Source organism: Eubalaena glacialis, chromosome 2 (genome assembly GCF_028564815.1).
Source record: "Eubalaena glacialis isolate mEubGla1 chromosome 2, mEubGla1.1.hap2.+ XY, whole genome shotgun sequence".
Taxonomy (NCBI): Eukaryota; Metazoa; Chordata; class Mammalia; order Artiodactyla; family Balaenidae; genus Eubalaena; species Eubalaena glacialis.
The window spans coordinates 151972490-151989773 of NC_083717.1; the positions used below are offsets into that span (position 1 = coordinate 151972490).

Sequence of the window (17284 nt, forward strand, 5' to 3'; positions counted from 1 at the left end):
CCTTTGCTGTGCAAAAGCTTTTAAGTTTAATTAGGTCCCATTTGTTTATTTTGGAAAAGATACAATGTACTTATTTACAAAACAGAGACTCACAGACATAGAAAACAAATTTATGGTTACCAAGGGGGAAAGGGCTGGGGAAGGGATAGATTAGGAGGCTGGGATTAACCTATACATACTACTATATATATAAAAGATAACCAACAAGGACCTACTGTCTAGCACAGGAAACTATATTCAATATTTTGTAATAACCTATAAGGGAAAAAAATCAGAAAAAGAATATATATATATATATATATATATATATATATATATACACATACATATGTATACACATACATGTGTATATATATATACACACACACACACACACACACACACATATATATAACTGGATCACTGTGCTGTACACCTGAAACTAACACAACATTGCAAATCAACTGTACTTCAATTAAAAAAAAAAAAAAGGATCTTACTTTTCCAAACAGGCTGACTGGTCAAACAATCTATGCATTCCTTTGTAGGAAATATGCTTTTTACCTACCAAAGAAAAAGTAAGAATACTGCTTGCAAAGAACTGGGAGTAAAAATGCCCAGGGATGACCTAATTAATTGTCTCTGTCCTTGGAAGAAACATGAATGTTCATCCCCTGACACAGCAGTCTTTTTATCTTCTTAGTGACTGATCTGAATGCACTGAATGTCAAATTCAGGGGGTGTTTCTATTGTTTTCTTTTTGGAAGTTTCCTAGAGAAGGCTTAAAAAGGTATTTTTGTTTTACTTTGTTTTAAAGTTCACTAAATTCTTAGAAGCTTCTGGATGGCTTAAAAATATTTTTAGGTTATGCTAAAAGTGGAGTCAAATTTTATATAAAAGAAGTTCTTAAAATTGCCTAAAAATCAACTTTGGGGGCCCCTATAGATAGCACAAGGGATTCTTGTGATTGAACTTCTCTGTATCTGATTGTGGGGTTGCTCACATGAATCTACGCACGTGATAAAACTACACAGAACTAAATACACACACAAACGAGTACGTGTAACTGGTAAAATGTGAACAAAGTAGATTGCTTGAAGGGTAAAAAAAAAATCTAAATTTTGTAAATATAATAACTTTTGGAGTGAACATTTCTAAGTTTCCTTTTAAAGAGTTGTAAGATCTACACCATAATCTAAGGGATCTTCATTTAATTTTGCCTTAACTCACAATGACCTTCCACACTTGACATTATTTTACCTTTTTCCTATAGCCTCTGTGTTATGAGATAACAAGTTTCTAACTCACAGGAAAGTGACTTAAGTGAGCTTACTGTCTACTGTAGCATCACTGTGACCTTTCTTTAAAAAGTCATTTTTATTTCTATCAAATTTACTCTCATCTATTTGTTTTATAAGAAATAATTTGCTTTAAAAACAGTGGGGTGCCATGTCTCAGAGATGGACCCCAGTAGACCACACTTTGGAATTGATGCCTTGTGTAGCCCCTTTTTCACTGCCTGTGACCTGGCCTATGACTTGTAGTAACCAATCGAGTGTGTGTTGTGGGGCAGTGATTTGGGGCCCATTCCATGAATTAGACTTAAGAGGATGGGCAGCTTTTCCTCCTCTGGGAACATTTGCTTTGGGGAGCCCTGGGCTGACATAAAAGCAAATTCACTACCCTGCAGGAGAGAGCACTTGGGGAATCCACATGAGGAGGCTCTGGGATGATACAGAGAGGGGGCGAGGTCCAGCTGTCTCAGTGTCCTGGTCGAGCCTCCAGAGGACTCTAGTCCTAGCTGCCATCTGGCTTCAACAGCATGAAAAACTTCAAAAGAGACCAGCAGAAGAACCACCCAACTGAGCCCAGCAACCCACAGAAAAGTTGGACAATAAGTGGCTGTTATTTAAGCCCCTAAGTTTTGAGGCAGTTAGTTATGTAGTATAATTAACAATATATCTCACATGTTTAATCTTAGGATTTCAAAATGAAAAGAAAGTGAATCGGTGTCCTCAAAATAATTCATATACTACCTTGGAGAATTTTTAAAGGAAAGTAAGCTTTCCATGCACTCAGTATCTAGGTTAGTGAATAGCATTATTATTCTCGATCAAAAAACTCGTCAAAAAGTGGAATTCTCTCTGTCCTGGTCCTCACCAGTGCTCGTGGTTTCTTCTCGTCTTTCTCCAACTCATCTGAGTCAGAGCTGGAACTGTCCCAGAGAAGCTGTCCACGAGCCTCTTGTTCATGGAGCCATGTTTCCAACTTGCCAATTTTCTGGGGACAATAGTCATTACTTGCTTGTTGTTCCAGAAATTCTGCATTCTGTGTATTTTCTACAAAGAATTAGAAGTTCATTTAATTTATTTTTTCCCCTGACAATGATATATTTGTTTAAGTGCTTAGGTTTTTAGGAACACAAAATAATCTACTTGGTGTTCTTTAAAAAAAAAAAAAAAAAAAAATACACACACACACACACACACACACACACATATAAAGGATTTCAACTGGTGTTTCTGTAAGCATTAAAAATGCTTTCCTTGTTATTTAAAAAACTTTTTAATCTTCTGAAAGTCACAAGAATGGCACAGTACACACTTGTATACCCTAACTCATCAACAACATTTTGTCACAATATTGTTTTATACATATATGTACACACACACACTTTCCTTCAGCTGAACCATTTGAGAATTAGTTGCAGAGTCACTTCCTCCCAAAATACATCACCACAAGTCTCCTAAGAACAAGGGCAATTTTCCTATGTAACCACAATACAATTATTACACTTAAGATATATGACATTGAGACAACATTGTTTTCTAATATACGGTCTGTATTCAGATATCCATGGTTGTCCCAGTAATGCCCTTTATAACGGTTTTTTGTTTGTCTGTTTGTGTTTTATTTTTTAGATCCAGGATCCAATCTAGGAATACGTGTTGCATTTTCTTTTCTTGTCTCTTAGTCTCCTTTAATTCAAGAACACTCTCCTATCTTTTTCTTCTTTCTTCTCTTCCCCTTCCTTCCTTCCTTCCTTCCTTCCTTCCTTCCTTCCTTCCTTCCTTCCTTCCTTCCTTCCTTCCCTCCCTCTCTTCTTCTCCTTCCCTTCCCCTCCCCTCCTGTCCCCCTCCCATCTCCCCCTTCTTCTCCTTCATCTCTCTTTCTCTCCCCCTCCCCAATTCTCTCATTGGCTCTTTTCCTCCTCCTCTTCCACCTTCATTATCTTCTTTTTTTCCTAACACTGACATTTTAAAGCATCCAGGTCAATTGTTTGGTAGAATGGCCCTAAATTCGGGCTTCTCTGATTGTTTCCTTGTGATTAAATTAAGGTTAAGTGGTTTTGGCAAGAATATTGCACAGGTGATGTTGCCTGGAGCTACTTATTGAACATCTACTACATGCTAGGCACATACTATACACTTTTCTTAACCTTCACATCAGCTCTGCCTTTCGTAGCAGAATCACCTATGGAGCTTTTCAGAGACACAGATGCCAGATCTACAGAACTAGGGAGCTCAAAGGGTCAGGCACTTATTTTACCTTCTATTTTTTTTCGGAAGAGATTTAATTTATTTTTTGGTGTGGGATTTTGTGCATGTATGTCTTTACTTTAGCTTTTTATTTAAGTAGTACCCAGTGCCCTTTTAGAATGCACTTCAGAACAACACGGCTTTATGCAAGGAAGGTGGCTTTTAAGAAAACAAAATCTTAACGACCATTTTCAAGCTTGGAAAATCATCCTGGGTGAAAGTCCAGATTTCCCCCTCAGTCTGGCGGAATCAGCTGTAACTTTATGGATGTTGTTTTCATGATTGTTGTTTATCAAATCTTAAGGCATATTTTATTTAAGCCCTTGATATCTGAAGTTGCATATGGTTACAAAAGAACATCCAGCATGTCAATGTGAGGATTCATGCCTTGTGACTCACGATTTCCCTTTCTGCCCCACTGAGGGGCTACCCTGCTCTCCCCTTGAATGTTACTGTACTTACTAACATTGTCTATTTACACAGCCCCAACAGAAAACTATAGTTAATTTATCCTGCAGCCCTAATCTGTCTCCTGAGCTCTGATACATTTTTTGTACAACTGGACACCTCCTCTTTGATGTCTCCTGGCAATATGTCAGCTCCACCTTCTTTTTCTGTCTTAAACCTGCCTCTTCTCCCAGTTACCCTCGTCCAGCACTTGGTCGTAACTTTGTTCCATCGTCTGCCTAGTTCTTCAGGAGAAACCCAAGAATCCTCCTGGCCACCTCACTCTCTCCACGTACCCATGTGTAATTCATCACCAGGTTCTGCCAATTCTCTCTCCTAAATATCTTATATCTGGTTCCTTCTGTCCCTCCTCAGTGTCACCCTTCTCTGCTGGTCCAGACGCCACCTCTCTCTTGCACTACTGCTATGTACTTCTCACCTGTCTCCCCACATCCTCTTGCATTCCTCTCCCATCCATGCTCCACAGTTCAGAGTAATATTTAAAATATAAACCCAATAGTTCACTTACTTGCCCTTTCAGTGGCTTCCCATTGATCTTAAGATAGAGTTCAAAGTCTTTATTTGACATGATTTATGAGACCCTGTGTGCACTGGGCCCTGACTGTGCCTCCAGAGCCATCTCCAGTCATTCTCTATCTCAGTGTCTCTTCTCCATCTGGTGTCTGGAATCTGTCAGGCTCCATCCCACTCGAGGGCTTTTGCACCTGCTCTTATCAATCACAGTTTTGGATGTCCCAGGACTCTGTTCCTTACGCTCACGTGCTCACCCGCTCCCTTCGTGCAGCTACTTCCTGTCTCAACTTAAATATCACTTCCTCACAGAAACTGTCCAACTCCTCAGATTATTAGGTCTCTCAGTTATACTCTCATTGGACTTTCCTTTGTTCATTGTGTGTGCTATTGTGTAAGTACCACATCTACTCCAATATCTGTTGAAAGAGTAAATTAGTAAAGGAATGAAGAAGTGAGCCATCAGAGAATTTTGGCAGGCGGGAAGTATTGGTAACTGGGACCTGGGAAGGGCTTCATTCATTGGGGCCAGGGGGTGTCAATCATCTCTGCTCTACACATGAGCCCAGAACTATTAGAAGCATCACTCGGACTGAGAACAGGGATTTTCTGCGGACTAGAGGCAGGAGCTTTGAAACAGGAAGAGATGGTGGGATCTAATGTTAATGGTTGGATCTAATGTAATATTAGCAATAGCTTGACTCTCACTACGCTCTTGGTGTTATGATATTTCAGCTCTAAAGTTAGTATGTGAGGCAAAAGTCACATGTTCAGTTTTATCCTTGAAAATCCCTTAAGTCACTCACAAAGCACTATATACAAAGTTTTGTATACTAAGCATTAAAGTCTGAGAACTTCTGAGCTAGATGTCTTATTACTTGTTACATTTTGATAAATCCCTGTTTGATTCTTTATGGTTGCTAGACTTAAAGAAAAAATAAAAAAAGAAAAACACAACCTTTAAAACCTAAATGGGTTTTGGGTGAGCAGGGTAGAGGGAAGTGTATCCTACTTTAAAATTAATTTGGGGAGAGAGGAAAGAAACAGAGGCCAGTGTGGGAAAAATAGGGAGTGATTTTAGGTAGTACAAGGATCATACCAAACATTAAAAATGTTTGATGGTTATGTATTTTATAATATGTGTTTTAGAAAAATGTATTACCACTATATCGAACCCATAATGTCCCAGTTAAGGTCTCTCACAGACAAGGCTAAATTATAAAAATAAAACAAAGCAAGATACCTTAAAGGAAAATACTAAGTAAATAATAGTACAAGTGGCCAGATAAGACCAGAGTTGTGAAGGTGACATTCAAATGATGTATGTGGAGTGACACTTCCCCTGAAGCAGGTAGTTATTTTCACTATAAGACATCAGTTCCATATTTCTTCAGTTTTGTCCCTATCCATATGATACTTTACATTTTATATGTGCTTTTACACACATCATTTGAATTTTATATAAACTCTACATGGTAGACACAATGCTTTATTCCCATTTTATAGATGTGGAAACTGAGGTTCAAAGAGGTTAGACAACTGGAAGTTAGCTATAATCTCTCTGTAGAATAAAGCTATATGAACAAATATATAGCTAATATTTATTGAGCGGCTACTATGTACCAGGCACTGTTCTAGGAACAAGAAAAGATCCTAGCTCCCATGGAGCTTACAATTAGTGAATGTACCGTCAGGGCTCAAATAAAGGACTTTGATTCCAAGTCCAGTGCTTTTTCTACTCACTAGACTCATATGGCTTCTGGAAAGTGTAGGAGCCACATTAACATGTTAAAACTCATAGAATTGTATACCTAAAAGAGCGATGTTCACTTTGTGTAAGTTATATATTATCATGTATTACACAGATATATGTAATTTACTATGTAAATATCTATAAAATATATGTAAAGCATGTGTGATTTCATTTTAAAGAGGCAGCAAGAAACAAAGACTGATTTTTATCTCACAAGAGAGCTGAAACTCTCATCCTACCTTCCAAAAGAGGGAACAAAAATGGACAAATAGAGCCTTAAATAAGAGGAGCCGGGTACAGAGGAACCTTAATTACCAGAACCCAACTAGCAGAATGCTCATGGAAGTCTATGATCTTAGCGACATTTCATTTTTAGGAGAAAGCAAAGTGAACTGCTTTTAGAAGACAAAGAAGGAAATCAAAGATGTTACTTGGGAACATGTAAAAAGGAACCATTGCTTGAGCATACGCCTACAGAGTGGTGAGGTCTATAAGGCTTTGTAGAGGGAAACCTCTTGAGAGAGAAGTTGGAGGATTCAAAACCTCTACATTTGCAGACTTTCCCAAGGTTGTCCTAGACACAGCTCTGAGTCGCTGGAGTCCTGATGAGGCTATATGAGGGGGTGGGTGGGAGTGCACCCTTTGGAATCAGAAAGACCTGGCCTTGAATCCTGGCTCTGTCACATGAGGGTTAATAGTAGCTCCTGTCTTATGGGTTGTGTGAAGCTTAAATGCGATAATTCATGTTAAGGGTGGACCACAGTGTCTGGCTTAGAGTAAGCACTCAAGAAACCTTAGCTGGAACTAAATGAAACAGCTTTAAAAAGTATCAGGAGAGGGGCTTCCCTGGTGGTGCAGTGGTTGAGAATCCGCCTGCCAATGCAGGGGACACGGGTTCGAGCCCTGGTCTGGGAGGATCCCACATGCCGCAGAGCAACTGGGCCCGTGAGCCACAACTACTGAGCCTGTGCATCTGGAGCCTGTGCTCCGCAACAAGAGAGGCCACGATAGTGAGAGGCCCGCGCACCGCGATGAAGAGTGGCCCCCACTCGCCGCAACTAGAGAAAGCCCTCGCACAGAGGCAAAGATCCAACACAGCCAAAAATAAATAAATAAATAAATTAATTAATTAATTAAAAAAAAAAAAAGAGTATCAGGAGAGCAGAGGAGAACCCCCTTCTCCATGTGCCTCAGTCTCCCCTGGCCTCTCCAGATCTGGAGCATCTTCCAAATGTTGGGGTTTTTTTTTGGCCTGATCTCAAGCAATGACTCTAAGTGTCTAATTTTAACTGAGGCACCTTTCTTGGTGGTTTTGCCAATAATTTTTAAATGGTGAAAGTTGTTTTTCTATGTGACTACGCAGCATATTTCATTCTGGGATGTGGGAGTATAGGTTAAATAGATGTTCCAAGTAGATTTTTCATTTATTCAGCCTTTTCTTATTTAATTAACTTATTGATTAAGCATCTCGTTCCTCTGAGCAGGGGCAGTGTCTCTTTCAGCTGGTAACTTTGCATCTTAGAAGCTCAAGACCTCCAGAGACATGGCCAGCATTTCTGTAGATCTCTAATTGGTCAGTCTTGCTAATGGGGGATTGGCCTACAGCACAGTAAGCTCTGTATGTGAACAATACCATGCATTCGCAGTGGTGGGTTTGCTCTGGGGGAGTACAGACAGGGAAAACTTAATGGGACGCTAATTGATGGGGAAACACAACACAGAGTTTATGAGCAAAATGTCTGTTGGAAATCACAGAGCCATCTGAGGCCCCTGAGCAACCTGGCCTGACTGCAGTGTGTGGGCTGGGAGTGATCATAGCAGGAGATGAAGCCAGGAAGGTAGGCAGAGGCTAGATCCTGAAGGCTTAGAGTATCAGGGCAAGGAGTTATACCTTGTCCTCAGGCTCAAGGAGACTCACTGAAGGATTTTTTTTTTTCAGCAGGAGAGTGATATGGTCAGATTTGCATTTCATAAGATTATTCTGGTATTAGCACAGTGCTTCTAGAACTTTATTGTGCTTGAGAATCATCTTGGGATTTTGATAAAATTCAGGTCTTGATTCAGTAGGTCTGGGATGGGGCCTGAAATTCTGTATTTCTAATCAACTCCCAGGTGATACAGATGCTGCTGGTCTGTGGGCAACGCTTTGATTACCAAGTAGAGCAGTGGTTCTTCAACTTTAGGGGCATTGGAACCATGGGGGGTGAGAGGTTGTTAAACTCAGATTGCTGGGCCCCATCCGTACAGTTTCTGATTCAGTCACTCTGGCTGGAGCCCTGACTAGTTCTCAGTTAATGCTGGTGGTCTGGGGACCCTACTGAGGACTACCGAGGTGGAGAGTTGATGAAAGGAGGGTAGGACCTGAGGGAGGATTTCCGTCAGGAGGCTGTAGCAATAGCCCTGGGGTGACATGCCGCCCTAAGGGTGGTGTGGGGAATGGGGGAGGGGGGAAGATTTCAGCGCTAGGTGACACCAGCAGGACATTGTGACTGACCATCTGCTAGGAGAGGGAGCATCAGGGCTGGAAAGGCGCTAGGTCTCTGGCCGAGTGACAGAGAACAGGGAGGCCACACCCACAGAGATAGTAGAGGCAGCACGAGCAAGCCTGGAGAGGGCAATGATGCTGGATTCAGTTTTAGACGTTCTGAGTGAGCCGAAGAGGGCTGCAGGGGAATGCGTGGGTGGGGAGAGAGTGTTTGCATGTGGCACCAAACCGCGGATACCAGCTTGCTGTTTAATGTATCTCCACGTGCTTCACTCTCTTTAACCACAAGATGAGGCCCTTTTGCCTTTTCTCCTCATAGGGATGGTGCAAGGATTGCAATCATGCATGTAAAGTACAGTACATTTCTAAAAAGAGTCATCTCACCACAGTGCCGAAGCTTCTGTCTTTTCTTCCCGGCCATCCAAAACTACATGACAGCAGGCCCATTATATTCCAGGAAGTAAAATATCAACAGGAACCCGAGGGCAGCTCTGTCCTTCCCCACTCCACATCAGAAGTTTATCTGATGAAGTCTTTAAAATGCTTGAAATATTTTACTAAAAAAATTACGTGCCTCACCTGGACTTCTGTCCAAGGTTTCATCAGGCAGCAAGGTTAGGAAGTCACCGTCATCATTTCTTGGGATGCTTTGAAGGATTTTCTTGACTTTATGGTCCCTCTGTTTCTGCTTATTAGTTCTTGCCTCCTTGTGAAGACTTGTCTTCAATTCCACTTGGGCCTGAAATTGATCAGCTATAAACAGTTAGTATTCTCCCCTCAAGATACTTTCACCAGAGTAGGTCAACAGATCAGCTACTTTGCAAATTGTGTGCTTATCTGTAGACATCTGTGGTCCCCTAAATAGAACACGGTTCTCTGTTTTCCTGTTAGAAGGTATGGAAACTTTCTTCACATGCAGGTTTGTTAGGAGAAAGGGGAGCATGCCTGTAATCTCAAAACAGTGAGGACCTTTGTAAAACCATTTCACCGTAGGCTAGCTGATATATTTGGAATTGCAGAAGACAGGGACTTCAGGCTTATTCACTAGAGTGAGGAATTTGGGTTATGACATTTACAGGAGACATTACTGTAAAGGGGTTTGTTACAAGAGATCTTGCTTATAAAATGATTCTATGGCTTAAATTATAGAGAGATGCCTAGGTATCAAAATACAGACCAACTCACCCCCCTCTTCCTTTTTACTAAACCAAGAAAAATTAACCTCATTTTCCTGCTGGAGCCAGAATGTCATAGAAGCAACAGTTAAAAAAAGGGAGACTTGAGACATGGATGCATCCTTGAGAGGATGGAAAACAGAGAAAAAACTCAACAGAGTTGGTAGCAGAAGGGATCTTCCTGCTTCTTCTCAACCCCAGTAGTTGAAACTTCGGCTCCAATGACTAAATTTAAAATGCTAGGTAAAGACTGGAGATGAATGCTTAACTATATTCATGTGCCAGGGCAGTGATTATGTAGAGTACATTTGGTAAATATGACCCTCTTCTTCTCATATCTACCTCTTGTCTTTTACGGTTCATTTCCAGCATTTGCATCTTATGTAAATATTGTCTTTTCCCAGAAGGATACATTAGAGTTTGCATCTTCTTTTCCAGTTCCTCCTATGAAAGATGACGCACTCGTTAGCATGGGGTAATTAGTTACTGACTCTGCAATCCACAACTTGAAATCCTTTTTGGAACAGAGTGAGATCTTAATCATCAGTCATAATCCATAGAGATCTCTTGTGACGTCAGAGGTGGACCATTGCAGCTTCCCGACCAGTTCTTAGTGAAGCTATCAGTGAATGAAGTGGCAATTTGCTATGTGTATCATATCGTTTTTAAGGTTCCTGTAGAGTTGTGCAAACCTTGAATGGAAAAATGTTTCCATATCTCATTTTGACAACATATCACTTCCCATGTCAACAGCTGCTTTAACTATCTTCCCAGAAATGTGTTCTGGTTTGATGAGACCTGCTTCTCTTTCCCTGCTTCTTCTGTCACTAAGTAATTGTCTGGCTATGAAACTGGAGGGGGGCCAACCTATTTCTGTAGGGTTTCCTCCCATATTCCTCTATAAGCCCTGGTACACTGCAGTTTAGGAAGGATTTAAAATTGATTATTTGTGACTTGGGTGATCTCCCCTGGTGTATCATAAACTCCAGTGAGACAATGTGAACAGTTAATGAGGGCAGCCAGGGGTGAATATACCCTCATTCATCACTTGCCGTGGCCAGGAAGGGGAAGGGACCTGCAGCCAAATGCGTTCAGTGATCCCTGTTTTGTTGCCCTGTGGACATCGACTGTGGTGGCTGATGTGAGCCTCAGGGAGGGGCCCATCTCTATGGGCACTGTCAGTATCACAGACATGACCTTGAGGATCTAAAAGTACCTGGACATCTTTTATCAACTCAGTAATCTGTGGATGGCAGCATCTAGATGACTCTGAAATGAATCAGGGGAGGAAAGTGTTCACAAATTTGAACACTTCTAGAATCACCAATTTCCAAATAAAATTCCTCTCTCTCATCTACATCTCCCTGTTTTCGCCAGGCAGCAGAGAAGGGCTCAGAGTTCATCTGAGAGGCAAGAGTACTCGCCAGTTGGAAGCAGGCCCAGAAGAGAATGGATAGCTTTGGAAAGTTCTCGCTCTGAATGACTTAATAGCTCTCTTTGCCTTTGACGTCTTCTGTGTGGGGAGTACAGGGAAAGGATGGCCAGCCCCCCAGTTCCCCACCCCCTCCAGGTTTTGCTGCCACTCACCTTGGCTTTGTGAGTCCTCCCAGCTTCTTGCTGGCTCAGGAGCCTTTCAGAAGTAATTACTTGTGGCAGGTCAATGGGTTCAAGCTTCTGGAAGTCCAACATTTAGAGTATTCAGCATTCCTCATGCCATGAGATGATGAAACATAAAAGCCAGATATTAAACTATCTTAACACTCTGCACGTATTCATGAGAACACACAGGGAAGGCAGTTTCGACAGGATTACAGCTGTATCTGTGTGAAAGGCTTTTTGACCTATCTGGGTTCTTCAGTGTTCTCTTGCACTGTTGCCAGTGACTCATTGATCTAAATATTGGTCAGAGAGTTAAAGGATTAAGAATCATTTTCTGTCTGCATTGAGGGACTATGTCCACAGTTATCAAGCAACAAGGGTCTTAGAATATTAGAGATGAAAGAAGTGCCAGGAAGCTCCTTTACTTTATTTATCCCTTAACCACCCAGCTAAACTATTCTGGTCCTTAGGGAAGTAACCTATTTTTAGGCTCTCCAGAGAAGCTCCCTCAGCCTCCTCAGTAATAATCACTGGTGCTTATGAGGCACATTGACAATGAAAGTGTAGTGTGCTAACAAATCTTAGACATGGATTTTTCCAGCAGGGCCTTGGCTTTATCGGGGAGGTGATGCTGAAGTTTCAAGCGGTCACTAAGACTAGGCAGCAGTTGATGAACTAGTGATTGCCCCCAGCTCTACCTGTCTTAGATGACTTAATTTGGAGCACTAGGAAGTGGCTGAGTAGGCTTGGGACAGAAGGGCTGGTCTCTTCACATTGACATGCAATCAGGGACCTGAATTTATTTGTTCACTCAGTGATTACTTATTGAATGACTGCTACCGGCCAGGCATTGGGATGCAATGCTCAACAAAAATGGGCATGGTCCCTCATGGGGCTTACGATCTATGGGGAAACAAGCACACTTTTGCTTGTGTGATTATTTGATGAATAATTACAAACTGCGATTGGGACATTGAAGAAAAAGTCTGCAGGGTAAGACTATGACAAGATATAACTGGAGGACTCCACCTTGGAAATGAGGGGTTTTATGAATTGGATTATGTTTCCCCCAAATTCATATGTTGAAGTCCTAAACCACCTTCCCCCAGTACCTCAGAGTGCGACCTTATTGGGAAATAGGGTCCTTGCAGATATAATTAGTTAAGATGAGGTCATACTGGAATAGGGTGGACCCTCAATCCAATATGTCTGGTATCTTTATAAAAAGGGGAAGTTTGGATGCAGACATGCACACAGGGAGAATACCACTTGAAGATAAAGGCAGCAATTGGGGTGATGCTTTCACATGTCCAGGAATGCCAAAGATTGTCAACAAACCACCAGAAGCTAAGAGACAGGCATGGGACAGATTCTTCCACATAGCCCTCAGAAGGAACCACCCTTGCCAACACCTTGACTTTGGACTTGTAGCTTCTAGAACTGTGAGATGATACATTTCTATTGTTTTAAGCCACACAGTTGTTATACTCTGTTACCACAGCCCTAGAAAACTAATTCAAGGGAGAGCGGGGTCAGGAGGCAGTCCAAGAAAGTTTCCTGAGGAAGTAATTTTTTAGCAGCAGTTGGAAGGTTGGGAGTTTTCAGGGGACTGAGGAGTTCCAGGCAGAGGGAATCACATGGGCAATAGCCCCAAGGCAGGAGAGAGCATGATCTCTTGAAGGAACTGCAAGAAGTCAGTTGGCTGCAGTTGAGAGTGAGAGGAAGAGTGGCTCACATGGGGCTGGAGAGGTAGGCAGGGGCCAGCTCATGAAGGGCCTGATGGGGCATCATGAAGACGTTGTCTTCTTAAGAGGAGGAGGCAGCCATCGACACATGTTAAGTTGAGTAGGGACATGACTACATTTGCTTAAAAAAATGATCACTCGAGCTGCAGTGTGGGAACTAGACTGAAGAAGAGCAATTATGGATGTGGGTGAGCACTTAGGAAAACAAAGATGATGGGCTGGGGGCTCATGGGGGGGGAAATTGATGGGCTCTACAAATGTTTAGAACAGACCAAGCAAGATTCATGATGGTTATTGAAGAGAGTGACATGTCCAAATAACACCCAGATACAAGGGATGGATAGTGCCGTCATTTCCTGAGATGGGGAATCCTGGAAGAGGGCCACGTTTGGGTGGAATGTAGAGGGGAGGTCTGTGCTGAAGATGCATGCTTGGGAATCATCCCTGGGTAGAGAATAACTGAAACCATAGGATGAATGAGGTCCAGAGTGAGAAGAGCAGAGTCAAGGATGCTCCAGCACTGAGAGTTGGTGGTTGGGGATGGACTGGCCAAGGAGATGGAGGAAGGATTGCTTCAGAAGCAGGAGGAAAACCAGGAGGACACCATGCCACAGAAACCAGTGTCAGCACCACACCCGCCTTAGTCCAACACTACAAGCAAATCCTAATATATTTTGAGAGTATTTTCCGTTGTAGTCTGAAGGGTTGCCTTATCAAGGGGTAGGCCTGGAAGCCAGTTTGGACTTCAAGGTGACCAGAGTGAAAAGAGAGGGAGAGACCATGGAAAATGGCTGCCGAGCATCCAGCACTCATAAGGGGAAGCATGACTGGGGCCTCCTGCTCCTTCCCTGTAGAACAATTTCCTGGTCCCTGGGCTGGGCCTGAGCTGTTCTAGGGAGAACAGCCAGCAGCCCTTTCTGGTAGAGCAGCCCAAGTAGGCAAGGAAGGAAAGAAAGGCAAAGGATGTGGAGATGGGAAGGAGAGACAAAGAGGGAAGAACTCATCTCTGTGTTAGATGTGCCAGGCCATTTGCATTTGTGGAAGGAAGTGGTTCTCCGTCCCGTTCTCACCTCAGGTGAGGAAGTGAGAGTTTTTTTTTTTAACATAATAACTTAGCAATGAGGTAATGAGAGGTAATTAATACTAGCTAGAAAGAGGTTTGTTCGTTGTCCTGTCTCTCAACACTGCAGAACCTAAAGATGCAGGGTAAATGACACCTGCTGGCACAGGAAGCAGCCGCTGATCAAGTCAGAACCCTGAAGGAATGGAGAAGAAAAGGAAGGGAGAGGGTGACCAAGGGGAAGGGATATGCAGGAACCTATGGGAGGAAGACTCAGCAATGACTGAGGGGGATTTCGGGATGAGGAGAGAGCAAGGAAGTGTTTGTGCCATCCCCTGGACTTGGTTCAAGATTTGGTTCTTTCTGGTGATTAGGCCCATATGCCTTTGCAGCCACTGCCGTCCATCATGCCACGCTCACAATATGTCATTCAATCCCCACGTGAACACTGTGTATAATTATGGTGATTCTCTGTTTCACAGGGGTTAATGAGTTGTGCAAGTTTGCAGAGCTAGAAAGTGCTGATTCTGGGATTCAAACTCAGGTCTGTCCACTTCCAAATCCCATGTTCCTTTCTCCACACTTGTTTCTAAACCTGGTTTATCATCAGAATCTCCTGGAATTAAAAAAAAAAAAATTCCTAGGCTATTCATTGGGGATTGAGATTCAATAGGTCTGGGATATGTCCTGGCAGGAGGGAATATATATATATATATATAAAATACAGGGTTGTTTGGCCTGAGGTGGTCCAGCACTGGAAGCTACAGGCTCTTTCTTGGGGCTAATGGTGGACTCCAGGAGGGCTCATGCCAAGGAGTATCTCCCAGAACTTCTGCTGCCAGTGTCCTTGTCCCTGCAGTGAGCCACAGCCACCCCCCACCTCTGCAGGAGACCCTCCAACACTAGCAGCCGTGTGGTTGACAGGGTCTTGGTGCTCCGGCCGGCTGTCAGGCCTGAGCCTCTGAGGTGGGAGAGCCAAGTTCAGGACACTGGACCACCAGAGACCTCCTGGCTCCACATAGTATCAATCAGCGAGAACTCTCCCAGAGACCTCGGTCTCAACGCTAAGACCCAGCTCCACTCAACGACCAGCAAGCTACAGTGCTGGACACCCCATGCCAAACAACTAGCAAGACAGGAACACAACCCACCCATTAGCAGAGAGGCTGCCTAAAATCATAATAAGTTCACAGACAAACCAAAACACACCACTAGACGTGGTCCTGCCCACCAGAAAGACAAAATCCAGCGTCATCCATCAGAACACAGGCACCAGTCCACCAGGAAGCCTACACAAGCCACTGAACCAACCTTACCCACTGGGGGCAGACACCAAAAACAACGGGATTAAGAATGTGCAGCCTGCGAAAAGGAGACCCCAAACACAGTAAGTTAAGCAAAATGAGAAGACAGAGAAACACACAGCAGATGAAGGAGCAAGGTAAAAACCCACCAGACCTAACAAATGAAGAGGAAATAGGCAGTCTACCTGAAAAAGAATTCAGAGTAATGATAGTAAAGATGATCCAAAATCTTGGAAATAGAATGGAGAAAATACAAGAAACGTTAAACAAGGACCTAGAAGAATGAAAGAGCAAACAAACAATGATGAACAACACAATAAATGAAATTAAAAATTCTCTAGAAGGAATCAATAGCAGAATAACTGAGGCAGAAGAACAGGTAAGTGACCTGGAAGATAAACTAGTGGAAATAACTATTGCAGAGCAGAATAAAGAAAAAAGAATGAAAAGAGTTGAGGACAGTCTCAGAGACCTCTGGGACAACATTTAATGCACCAACATTTGAATTATAGGGGTCCCAGAAGAAGAAGAGAAAAAGAAAGGGACTGAGAAAATATTTGAAGAGATTATAGTTGAAAACTTACCTAATATGGGAAAAGAAGTGGTCAATCAAGTCCAGGAAGTGCAGAGTCCCATACAGGATAAATCCAAGGAGAAACATGCCCAGACACATATTAATCAAACTTCCACAAATTAAATACAAAGAAAAAATATTAAAAGCAGCAAGGGAAAAGCAACAAATAACATACAAGGAAATCCCCATAAGGTTAACAGCTGATCTTTCAGCAGAAACTCTGCAAGCCAGAAGGGAGTGGCAGGATATATTTAAAGTGATGAAAGGGAAAAACCTACAGCCAAGATTACTCTACCCAGCAAGGATCTCATTCAGATTTGATGGAGAAATTAAAAGCTTTACAGACAAGCAAAAGCTAAGAGAATTCAGCATCACCAAACCAGCTTAACAAGAAATTCTAAAGGAACTTCTCTAGGCAGGAAGCACAAGAGAAGAAAAAGACCCACAAAAACAAACCCAAAACAATTAAGAAAATGGTAATAGGAACATACATATTGATAATAATCTTGAATGTAAATGGATTAAATGCCCCAACCAAAAGACATAGACTGGCTGAATGGATACAAAAACAAGATCCATATATATGCTGTCTACAAGAGACCCACTTCAGACCTAGAGACACATACAGACTGAAAGTGAAAGGTGGAATAAGATATTCTATGCAAATGGAAATCTGAAGAAAGCTGGAGTAGCAATTCTCATATCAGACAAAATAGACTTTAAAATAAAGACTATTACAAGAGACAAGGACACTACATAATGATCAAGGCATCAATCCAAGAAGAAGATAAAACAATTGTGAATATTTATGTACCCAACATAGGAGCACCTCAATACATAAGGCAAATGCTAACAGCCATAAAAGGGGAAATCGACAGTAACACAATAATAGTAGGGGACTTTAACACCCCACTTTCAGAATGGACAGATCAACCAAAATGAAAATAAATAAGGAAACACAAGCTTTAAATGACACATTAAACAAGATGGATTTAATTGATATTTATAGGACATTCCATCCAGAAACAACAGAATACACTTTCTTCTCAAGTGCTCATGGAACATTCTCCAGGATAGATCATATCTTGGGTCA

General features: G+C 42.2%; 1 protein-coding gene across 6 annotated transcripts in view; it reads right to left on the reverse strand.

Moving 5' to 3' along the window:
• Window positions 1–397: 397 nt before the first annotated feature.
• CCDC198 (coiled-coil domain containing 198) overlaps window positions 398–17284 on the reverse strand; it is a 32327-nt gene continuing 15440 nt past the window's right edge. For 2 of the 6 annotated variants that reach the window (XM_061180871.1, XM_061180875.1), the window contains 4 exons: window positions 11497–11583; window positions 10252–10353; window positions 9314–9473; window positions 398–2318 (listed from right to left, as the gene is read on the reverse strand). In XM_061180871.1, the coding sequence (XP_061036854.1) occupies window positions 2083–2318; window positions 9314–9473; window positions 10252–10353; window positions 11497–11583 (585 nt within the window). In that variant the 3' untranslated portion in view covers window positions 398–2082. Of the gene's footprint in view, window positions 2319–9308; window positions 9474–10251; window positions 10354–11496; window positions 11617–17284 lie in introns of all 6 variants that reach the window. The other 4 variants (XM_061180877.1, XM_061180876.1, XM_061180872.1 and 1 more) reach the window with 3 other exon arrangements.